Genomic DNA, 12168 nt, shown 5'->3' on the forward strand with positions numbered 1-12168 from the left:
TTTTGTGTTCTTGGTATTTTAAGAAATCACTGTCTTGAGTTCATAGTCATGAATACTTCTGTTTCTTCTGGGAATTTTATAGTAACAGCTCTTACAATAAGACCTCTGATCATTTTAAGTTAATTCTTGCATATGGTATAAAGTAGTACAAATTCAGTCTTTTGTATGTGAATACCTCTTTTTATTATACTGTGGGTTTCTTCCCAAAGGAGAAATTCCAAGTTCCAAGCTTTTGACACTTCTAAACTTACTTAAATCCATACATTTCCCTCTAAGCATCACTGTAGTGACATCCACAGTTTTTGTTATGTCCTACTGTCAGGAAAACCTATGTTCTAATTCCTAGGGTTTTTTTTTTTTTTTTGACCCTTAGGTTATTCAGAAGTGAGTTGCTAAATTTCCAAACTTTTGGGGGATTTTCTAGACTTGCTTCATGGTGCAGAAGATGGTCTATTTTAGTAAGTGTCTCAAGAAAATGTATCTGTAGTGGTTTAGTGTAGTGTTGTTCATTCATCAGTTAGACCAGGCTAAGATCCCAGGCATGTAAATAAAGACACATCCAGTCTCCCAGTTGAGCCTCCAGATTGAGATGTAGACAAACCATCCCCACCGTGCTCTGGTCAAATTCCTGAGCCAAGGAATTGGTAAAATGATTGTTTTATGCCATTAAGTTTTGGGTTGGTTCCTTATGTAGCAATAAGATGAATGTACTGTTTAAAGGCTCAGTGTTTGAGAAAATGTGCTTTTTCATAATCCTATGGAATTGAGGACCAGACTTAAAAAATTCTAGCACAATGTTTTATATATATTTGGAAGTAGCCAAGATTAACCAAAAAATCTGACATTTTACAGCTGTAATTCTAGTAGCTAGCGTCACACTCCTGAACTTACTATGAAGTTATACATAAAATCTTTTGTTTTTCCTATGCTAAAATCTACTTAATTATTATAATTAATATCTATAAAAGTAAAATATAAATGAAACTCCAAAGCGATTCATGGTGGAAATACATATTCAACTATACTGTTGAAGGTGAAGTTCAGTTCTGAAATTCCTAAGAGGATACTAAATAATTGTCTGCTTCCTGAGTGAAGGGGAGAGAGTATTTCTAGCTAGTCACATTTCAGATTGCTGGGCCTACTGACAGGGTGGAGTAAATCTCTAAAACAGGCTGGGGCTTGGTAAGCCAGCCACTGATCCAGGCAGCTGCCACCCAGGTTCTGGTGCTCCTGGCGGACTTAGAGCTTTAGCTTAAGTGTAATGTTTGGTCTGCTTTTCAAGGTGTTGTATGAGTCCATAGCATCTTTTCTGTACTGAAATATTTATAACTATTTATTCTGGGCCACTAATGTAAAAAATGCAAGGTTACTGTTAAAGAAAGAAAAGTGTTTATTCAGTCCATCCACTAGGATCATAAATAATGCAATATACTAATATAATAACAGATGTTCTCATGCATTTATCACATTTATAAATACACAAGAGAGCTGGCTTAGAAGGCTGTTGGGACAAATTTGGAAAAGTGTATTTGGCAATACAGTGGAAGTTAACAGTGTTAAGACTATCAGACAGATTCTCTTTCCTATTATTTTTAAAAATCCATCCTCTTCTATCTGTGAATAAATTGTAATGTTCCCTTATAGTTTCTACTTTCTATAAACATGCTAGAGCTAAGTCAGTTGTCAAAGTATCCAGGTTGGTAATTTGTTCTAATGGAAACCAGATTGTAGAAGAGAAATAACAAAGATGAACTCTTCTGCATTTCAGTGTGGAGGCTGAAGCCAGAAATGTTTAAACAATAAAATGTGCCTGAATGAAATAAAATCCCAAAGGAGAAATTTATAAATAACTTTGATACTCAATTTACAAATGCTATAGTACTATGTTTGTAATTTGATAACTGACCCATTGTCAGGCTGCAAAGTGATAAACTTTAAAGTTTAATTTTGCTAGTAAATTTCACATAAAATAGGGGACCTTTAACATAAAGCTTTAAAACAATAATTTAAACATTTCTTAAATACTGAAAATGTGTTTTTAATTGTTATTTACAGTTAATCAACGATACCAGTGTATAGCATAATTTAGCCAATCGCCAGTCTTGCATCACTCTTTCAACATCTGCTACAATCTTCCTTATAATAAATACTTGAGCAAATCAGTTTAGTGAAGGAGAGCGATCTGTGGTCCAGAGTAATTCAATGTATGGCCATTTGGTTTGGAGACAGCGTTTAATGGGAGTGTCATCCGTCTGGAGCATGGGATCTTCAAAACCCATAACAACTGCGGTCCCCTCCACATACATGACCTGTTGGACAAAATAAAGCCACCAAGGTCCGTCAGTATTCCTGGCGAATTCTTATGAGTGATGGAAGTGTTTTCATAGGCTAGCAGATAAAGAAGGCATTGCATATTATTTAATATGGAACTTGGCTTATTTTGATGGAAATTATGAGCAAGATTTATGTTTACTGTTTAATCTGAAAATAAAATTGGAAACAAGATGGCCATGCAAATTGTAACTGCCAGGTGCCCACTCTTCAAGTAGACTGCTTCGGGTGTCATGCTGCTCATGAGATGGAGCACTGCAGTGGGAATACAGCTGTGCCCTCTGAGCAGGGCTTTCCTCTTCACTTTTAACTTGAGTGTTGAATTTCCAGTACTAGAAGCAAACTGATGTTTGTCAGTGAAATTTGCTACTGTATTAAATACTTCTGAGCAATTATACTGAAACATGAGGACACTTTGTACTACATGAAAAATCATGGAGAAAAAAATTAAAAAGGATGTCAGGAAACAAAAATCAAAACCAACCAAGTACTTTTTATGCAGTGGCAATGGGCATATAAGATATATACTGGCAGAGAGAAGAAAGTTTTATTCTGATTTCTTTGATTTGCAATGAAATACCACACTAACAAAAACTGTAACTTATTAGAAGGGCTCACTCTTAAATCATTCAGTCATTAATTTTTTTTGTACCAAGAAGTTAATAAAAGTTTATACAGATTGGTGGTAGCCTGCTCCTCCTGCTTGGCCAGCATTCTCTCTCATCCGCTTCCTCAGATATTTTCGCAGCACCTGACTGTGCTGCCTACCACATTAGCTCCTGAGAAACTCATAACATATACAAGCTTTCCTTTACGGTTTTTCTGTACATATCTGATCTCTTGTTAGCATGTCAGACACTTGTTATGGGCATGACTTGGAAACTTACTAGACACAAGTCATGTGACCAAGCAGACCAAGAACAGTGTTGGGAATCAGGAACTCCGGCCCAATCCCTACTCTGCCAATGGCTTGCTGTGCGGCCCTGTCTCAGATGCCCTGTCTGTAAAATGTGGATGATGTCTGACTGACCTACCTTGAAGGTCTAATTAGTGCCACCTAGTGCACTACTGATTAATTAGTGCAAAAATAATATATGGGATATGGTAGACAAAGCTAATTATCAAAAAGGGTGACTGGTAAGACCAAACGTGTGATTCAAACAATATGGGCACAGGAAGAAAAGAATCACTGAGGAAGGCACAGTGGGAGACAGGCCGGTTCTGAGGTGGACCAGCTGTGTTCCAATCCTAGACCTGCCATTTCCTGGCTGTGTGACCCTGGCGAGGTGCTCACCTCTCTGTGCCTCAGTTTCCCCTCTGTAAAATGGGGATAGACAGACAGTATTTACTTTATAGAGTGCTGTGAAACTTCAGATAAAACAAAGTACTTATTACAATTCTAGGTAAATGCTTAATAAGCACTAGTTATTATGTTTATTGACTTAAATCTGTTATAAAACACTTTTTTTCTCAATAAAAAAATCTAACTTGCTACCCTTTTTCCATTTAAGTCTATCACTGACTTTTACTAGTCTAAACTTGACTTAGTAGTATCTTTACAACAAAGAGTAACAACATTATGTGGAGGTAGTTGTTTTTGCCACAGTGAAACTATTGCTCCAAAATTCCAAGGGTTATCTCACTGATTAACACAGGTTGGTGAAATCAAAATATGAACAATTCTAAAGTATGTTGTGATAGTAAAGAGACTATTAGAAAATCTTACACAGCAACTCTATAAAAATCAAACATTGTTATCTACTCAGAGAGATTGGTCTGCACCTGGGTTGATAAATATATGTAAATTATCTTACCTTTTCATTATAATTTGACTGCTTCAATCCATTATAGTGGTAGACAGTAAAGGACTCTGGACCACTGGAGCCCTGTTATAAATAAAGTACTATTAAAAGTTTTATCAGGCAATTTCTAGTTAGCAATTCAAAGTAGAAATGCAAGTTTCTGAAATCTACATCCTTTGGGAAATCATTGAAAACTTAGGTTTTCTGTAGTTAACTACATGAACCTAAAAGTTGAAACAATTGCTTCTCGGGAATAGATTGGAAAGTGGGAAAGTGCTGATTTTTAAGTTTTCAACTATGTGCATGTATTAATTTTTTTAAGAGACAAGGTTCTAAAACACAAAAATATTTCCATTATAATTTACCATATTTCAGTCTTATCTACTAACTCCTCACCTTTCTGAATTCTCTGTTTTAGAGAAGCACAATACTCATTCTCCCATGAAAAGACTTTTTGTTCTCAGCTCTTTACACATTTGTGATTTTTAAAATTCTTTTTCCAAGACCTGGTTCAAATCTTAACTTTAGCTATGACATTTTCCTTGAATATGCTAGTTGTATTCTTTAGTATTTTGGGACAATTGTTTCAATAATTAATTTGGGAATGAATCCTATACTACTTTGTGTCATCTCCTCAGCTGCTACTTTGAAATTCATGTCTTCTATTCCCAAGTAAAAATCAAAGTGCTCTCTATATCCCACTAAAAATGCTTTACAAAAAACAGAAAAATCAGTAATTTATTTTATAATTTTCCAATGCAATTAGATAATTTGGCTGCTGATTTTCAGGCAGGGCTGTGTAACTGAACATAAGTTACATTCTCTAGTTCCAGTCACTAACTGACATATCAACAAAAGGCAGAGTAACACAGTGGTGAAGGGCTTAGTCTCCGGGGCTTGACTCCTAATCAGCCCCTTCCTAGCCAAAATGGTCAAAAGAATACCTACTTTATAGAGTGCCTGGACATAGCACATACTTAATAAATGGTAGCTCTTCTGCTGTTCTTATTATAAACAAAGTGCCTTGAAAAGCTTATGAATATTCCTAACCCTTACCCCTCAAAGCAAAGAAATGCTCTTCCATAGCCCCTACTTCAAGCATATGTAAAGATTACTGAAATTAGATAAATATTTTCCTGGCTGTCCTTCTGTCCCCAGTTTTGCAACTTTACTTCATTTATTCTTGGCTGATTACTTGTTTACTGAGTGTCACTGTACTAGTCTGTTAGGTATGATGCAGTATATGAATAAAGCCAAATAAGTGATTGAGTCATTTTGCGACTACAGAGAAAGAGGACAGTGGTGGTGCAGGCTATGGTCAGATCTGTGACACAGGTCTCAGTTCTTACAGGACAGCATAGGTAGGAACATGACCTTTCTTCCTCTAAAGCAGAAGGTCTCAAACTTTGCACCATTAGAACTAAGGCCCTGCAGGGCTTGTTCATCCAGATTGCTGGGCCCTACCTGCTAAGCCTCTGCTTCACTAGGGCTGGGGAGGGCCCTGAGAATTTGCATTTCTAGTAAGTTCTTGGAGACCACATTTTGAGAACCCAGTGCTCTAAAGGGGACCAAGAGCAGAGTCAGATGCAGTTTGTTCAGAGGAAAAACAAGAAATAGGCAAACAGGAAGGGATGAACTTGGAGAGAACAAACAGAAAAATCTGTCATCTGTAGAAGTGAAGGTGTACCAGAATGCTCTTTAATTACTTCAAGGAATACAATGAAAGTTTTCCTGAGTAAGTTCTTAGGATAACTTAACTATAATATGTATCTTCCACAAGAGTTGCTAACTGTCTCAATTGTTAACATCCCTCAAACATTTGCTGGGTATCTAAAACAGTATTAGATTCCAAAAAAGAACTTTAAAGAAACCCTAGTAGTTGGACTATGAAAAAAGTTTTTCACAATCCAATGGTCTTTCTAAACCTATCAGAAAAATTTTTTTTCAATGAAGCATTTACCAAAATTTTAAAAAGCTTAAGAGCTGTATTGTGATATCCTTACTTATACTCAATTTTACCTCACTCACTCTCTTTATTCACAGTAACCATCACAGGTAGATACAGGTTTAGGAAACATGGGTTCCTTTTAATTACCAAGATTGAATATCAATAATATTGTCTACTTTGTTAAAGATGACTTAAATGTGAAACAGCCTGACATTTGCTATAATTTTGTTCTCTTTTATAATAGAGGTGGAATAGAAATTGGCATTTATATTGAAACAGTGAGTGTTAATTTAAACCATGCTGTTATCTGATGAAATAATCATGATATGCCTGGCTAAATAATTTGGTTTAGTGGTATAATCCTTCACTTAGACAGGAAACAGGGAGGGAAAGACAAGCCTGAGCTTTAGAATCGGCTCACCAATGAGGTAGACATAACTCAGGAGTACGGACACCGGCACAGATTCTTACTAACTGAACTGCTGTACAACCCACTGGAGGACATTTCCCAACACAAAACAGCCCAGTTCCACACAGGGGTTTTTCTTTTACTCAAGTAATATTTCTTGGAACTGAGATTCACTAGTAGGACTGCCCAGTATATAATATATATACAGGCTCCTTTATCTTCCTTCCTAGTATTTAGAAAGATATAAAAAGTTAGACCCCATCTATTATAACAATAGTTACATGAGAGAAGGAAGACAAGGGTGAGAGTAGATAAAGAGGAGCTCCTCTTTTTACTCCATATACTCCTGAATTTTATTTTATTCTTCCTTTAGACAAACAGTATTATCATGTGTGTATTCTGGCATGTGAACTCCCTTCAACCACCCCTGCCCCTCAAAGCTGCATGTTACTGTACTGGACCAACTCACACCCTTCTATCCTAATTGTGTGGCCAAGTATTTACATAATAATAGTGCTTTCTCAGTGTTACATCTGTGTTTTAGAGCATTTTAAGTAAGAAAAAATGCTGAAACAATCACAAGATGGTTATCCCAATAGAACAAAACAATAAATATATTTATTCAACTATGTTACCTGATCAGGAAAAAATTCTTGAAGAAATGGACCCAATAATATGATTCCTAATCCTTCTGGATCTAATTTATTCTTCATGAGATTTATACTATGAGGAGGGGGAAAAAAAGAAAGAAAAACAGTGGATACCAAAGAAGAAAAAGCTTATTTTTCTTTTTCATGATTAAATTACTAGTACTTGAACACATTTGATTGCCAAAAATCCTAAGAGCTGTTCTTTTTGGACCCTTAATGACAAATACACAGGAATGACATGTAATTTGCCAAAACTCTGGTTATTTTTAAACCAGAGTAATCTGTTACTACTTAGAATTTAAATTATGATGATGATTTTGGAATATTGTTCCTTATTAGGTAAAGTAATTTAAAAACCTAGGCTTATAAACACAAGCTTATGACCTCCCACAGGCAAATTCCCTTTGTTTCATAGGTATGCCTGCATTTAACAATCAAATGGGGCATTTAACTTAAAAAACGTTGATTTCAAGCCCAAGGAGAAAAAGAAATAGCATCAAAAGGCAATGGTACAGCAGATAATCAAAAACATCCCCTAAACAGCTTGTTTTCAAGAACCAAATTAGGTGGAGACTTAAAATTCTTAAATGATGTAATGTGAAGGTTAAACAGGTAAGATAATTCTCAAAGGGCTAGGGTAGAGTGAATTTCAGTACGTGGTGTGTACTACATTGCTCCAAGAGCCACTGTCGGTAATTACACTCTGCGCAGCCTTTAACATTAGGGTGGAGCTAAGGCTGGTGAAATGTATTGTTTGTGTGCCTAGAAAAAAGGCAGAGTTTTTTTTTTTTTTTTTGAGAGGGCATCTCTCATATTTATTGATCAAATGGTTGTTAACAACAATAAAATTCTGTATAGGGGAGTCAATGCTCAATGCACAATCATTAATCCACCCCAAGCCTAATTTTCATCAGAAAAGGCAGAGTTTTAAAAATGAAAATGGTCTTTTCAGAAAAATTGTCATTCACCATGTTATCTCCCAAATGATAAATGCCACATTAAATAAACCTTATTATACAACATGCAAATAATACTTTTTAGTGGGTATAAGAGAAGCCAAGAAACAAACGAACAAGATCATACTATATCTAACATATTTGATTTAGAAATTCTTAGCCTGGTCCTGTTAGTTTAAGGGCTATTATAAATGTGACTAGGCCAAAATACAGAGTGAATAATTCAGTCCAATCTAACTCAACTGTACTAACTTGATTATTTCAGGTATGTTTCATTAGAGTAGTGTGATGCACAGATGACGCACAGCCAGCTATGTAACAATTTGAGAAAAAAAACAAACACCTAACTTTTCGCTTTTCCTCCTTCCCTTCTTAAAAATTGTTAGTGACCAAAATTCTCTTTTGCAAATTACAGCTATGTAAAGATGGTTCCCATTGTAAATCAGTTTAGAACAAATATGGTAATTACTATTATACCACTGACTGGGCTAGGTCAGCTCTCTGAATTTCTCTCTAAGTTGGAAATAAGAATTATGCCTAGAAAGAATGGATAAATCATAGCTTTATGCAATAACTGACACATATTAATTCAGTTATTCAGACATGAGTAGTTTGTAAATGTTAATATGTATTTCATACTTCCAAATAAAATACACCCAAAGTACTTCAAAACAGAACAGGTTCAAGTTCTATGAACTGCATGTACCCACCATATTTAAAGGAAAGGATTCAAGAAATGCAACATAACTGTTTTGCAAGCTAAAGCTTGGTCACTGTCACAAACTTTCAGAAGGGAAAAAATGGTGATCTTTAGTTTTCATATTTGATCAACAGATGTATCTACATTTTTTAAGAGAGTTTTTCTCAGTATAATGAATAAAGACCCTAAACTTGTGGAAGAAGTTCTGGATGTGACAATGTATAAAACCTAACAGTGGAAATGAAGATAGGAAATAATGAAACTTCTACTCTGAAATATCCTGGGGCCATGAAGGGTTCAGATTAATTTAAGCATTCAGGATGTTCGATGTCTTTGATCAAATATCTTTATTTAGGACTTAAACTCAAGAGGCCTCCTGGCTATTTAAGCAGGATGACCAGCAATACAGACATACAGAATGGTCACTACTTTCCCTGAAACTACTAAGGACACACACAGAATTCTTAAAAGTAGAAAAGATTTTGCAGTAAGAAAAAACAAAGTTTAAAGTATGTCAAGTCTCTGCTATTAATACTCATCAGCCTGATTTCTTCCTAAATCTTTGCTTTACATAAAGTACTATGTTTCATATATGCAAGTTTAAATTTTAAAAAAGGCAAAAATGTGTTGGTTTTTAATTTAATGGAATCTTTCTAAATCTTTCCTATTTAGCTTACTATTCAGGATCTGAAACAAGGTCCAACGCTTTCATCACATCTTCTAGAAGTGAATCAGGTATAAATCCATTATCTGGGGGAAAAAAAATAACAGAAACAACTCTGAATAAGAACTTACTTAAAGAAAGGCTATTCTCACTGATTAGATTCCAGTGAAAAATTACATAGGTGGAGTACAAAAGGTTAAGGAAAAGCCTATTAAGTTGATTTTAGGCACAATGCCTATTATTATCAGATACTCCCTTATATTAACTTGGGCACATGAGTAAAGCTTTATTTTCAAGGTTAGTTTCTAATTAAAAAAAACACACATGACTATTACCTGAGAACTCCAAAGAAACTATAAAGCCAAACTGCTCTGTAAAGAGGCTTATATATTTAAATAAGTTTTTTCTACTTGAAGTTGTAACAGTTATTCAGGAGTTAGTTAGGTATATTTTCTAATAAAATGTGAACCTTTAAACTTTTTGAAAGAATGTTAATGATGCACTTGTTTAGATATCTGATAATATAAGAGCAAGAAAATATATCTCTGTAACAGACTTGACAAATAAAAGCCAGAGATTTACTGGGAAAAAAATTCAAAATTGAGATGCAGAGTAGAATCAAATGTTGATAAAAGACTAGTTTATGGAAAATATTCCTTTTTTTGGGCTTGATGAGGAAACAGCACTGGTAAGTGGTCCAGACTCTGATGATGCAATAAACATGACACACACACAAAGCTTGTAGGGCAGTTTGAAATCACAGTAGTTTTAAACAAGCACATAGTTTATTCCCTTAAATGTACAGTGCCTTAGCTCCTCTACTTACTCACTCATTCCTGAAGACTTTCTCAACTTTAAATCAGCTTCCCACACAATATCCTTTTCAGGGATTAGATAACTAAAAAAATAAAAATCTTATCATAGAGAACAACATGTCCAAAAGCCCTGCTTCTATAACTAAACCACAGAATAAAGGGTAATTGCTCTTTTAGGATGTGGCAATGTACTCTGTTTCTATCAGAAAAGAAACCAAGAAGTTATGATTAAAAAAAAAATCTTATTCTCATAAGCAGATGCTCACCCATTTGAAGGTAGGTTGGCCTTGACTAAAATGCGAAGAATCATTTAGTATAATTAAAAATGCAGTTTTTTAAAGTGGAGGTTTAATTTCAATTTGTCAAGTTACCAGTAATTTGAAGCACAGAGGTCCAAATGTAAAACAGGCTTTTTTTGGCCACTAGCAGACAAGAAAAATAATCTGAGCATGTTTCCATGCATCTGGGCTATCATCTATATTATACCCACTTGATAGAAGCAGTGTTGACTATTTTGGGAACACTGAACAGTGCACACTTACCTCTTTTTACCAGACCCAAAATTAGCTCCTATGCTCAGAAAGAGCTAATTGGCTGTATAAGGATGCAAATTACAACTAGGAAAACAGTGACCTTCTTAAGTGAACATGATTAACCTTGAGCTTGGAGTACCTTAAACACAGACATTTTGGAGTGTAACAAACTCTACCAAGCCAGCAACTCTACATTTTTCCATATAGTTTAAAGCTAGAGATTATAACTTCCTCAATACCTCACTTTAAATATACCTAAGATTAAAAGAGGAGATTGAGAAATTGCTTACCTTTAAAAATATTTGACATTACTTTATTTAATCATACCTGTCAAGACAAATTCTTTAGAAAAATAACCACCAATAAGTCTAATAGCAGATGAAACTTAGATCATCTAGTATTTAGTCAACTGATTCCTTGGAGAACATGGAAGAGAGACAAAAAATGGTAAGACCAACAGCAAAAGAAATCTGAGAGATACCAATTTGTTGACTAGTCAAGCAGACCTAAGAAGCACTAAAAGAAAAAGTTGAACTTGAGTGTTTGGTAAATTAACCACCTAAATATAAATGGACTTCCATAGGCTTTAAAGCTCAGGAGACCATGGGGTGGGAAGGGCAGATGAGGGCACAGCAGTTGTGTGATAGCAGCTACTGGGTAAATAGTTCAATATGGGTTAATTGTTTTAAAGCTTTGGTTAAGGAGGGATAAAGCTGTTTGCTGATTTAAAAAAGAAAACTTGTTCTTATGCAGATTGTGAAAAATGGCAAGCTTCTAGAGGTTGAGCGAAGGAATCAGAGTCACATTTTAAGGAGAAAGATAGACCAGTCATAATTTCCTTTCTGAAAGGTAAATGTACAATTTAGTGTCTTCGGAGGTAACTGAATAAACCCTATTTTTGGATCAAAAAAAAAACCAATATCACAAACTTACTGAGTACTTGAATAATCACGTAAAGTAGACATTGAGTCCATTTAACAGATGAGAGAGCTGAGGTTAGGAACTTGCCCAACATAACACAGTAATGAGTAACAGAGGTGGGACTTAAATCCAGCTTCTCTGATACCAATCGGAGTGCTTTTAGCAGTTTAGAAAGCCATTTTCTGATGCCCTGAGGCACTCCAAAATTCCTCTCTGGTCCAGTATCTTTGACCACATTGAAATATTTACCTCCATCCCTACTCTTTTTATTAGTTAAAAAAATTCCCGTAAAACATGTACCTGAATACAAAGCATTCACCCAAACATTTTCCTCTACAAGAGATGCAAAAATCAAAATCATGGCCTTTCTCTGAAGTCTGTCTTAACACTTTGCATAGGTCTGACAACTGACTGTCCAGGCTCTGAGCACACACACTAG

At 35.2% G+C, this 12168-nt stretch overlaps 1 protein-coding gene across 6 annotated transcripts in view; it reads right to left on the reverse strand.

Annotated features, from left to right (window-relative positions):
• Window positions 1-1370: 1370 nt before the first annotated feature.
• MINDY3 (MINDY lysine 48 deubiquitinase 3) overlaps window positions 1371-12168 on the reverse strand; it is an 81411-nt gene continuing 70613 nt past the window's right edge. For all 6 annotated transcript variants that reach the window (XM_036908030.2, XM_057498234.1, XM_057498232.1 and 3 more), the window contains 4 exons: window positions 9474-9546; window positions 7126-7213; window positions 4146-4217; window positions 1371-2309 (listed from right to left, as the gene is read on the reverse strand). In XM_036908030.2, the coding sequence (XP_036763925.2) occupies window positions 2160-2309; window positions 4146-4217; window positions 7126-7213; window positions 9474-9546 (383 nt within the window). In that variant the 3' untranslated portion in view covers window positions 1371-2159. The remainder of the gene's footprint in view (window positions 2310-4145; window positions 4218-7125; window positions 7214-9473; window positions 9547-12168) is intronic.

This window comes from Manis pentadactyla, chromosome 3 (genome assembly GCF_030020395.1).
Source record: "Manis pentadactyla isolate mManPen7 chromosome 3, mManPen7.hap1, whole genome shotgun sequence".
Classification (NCBI taxonomy): Eukaryota; Metazoa; Chordata; class Mammalia; order Pholidota; family Manidae; genus Manis; species Manis pentadactyla.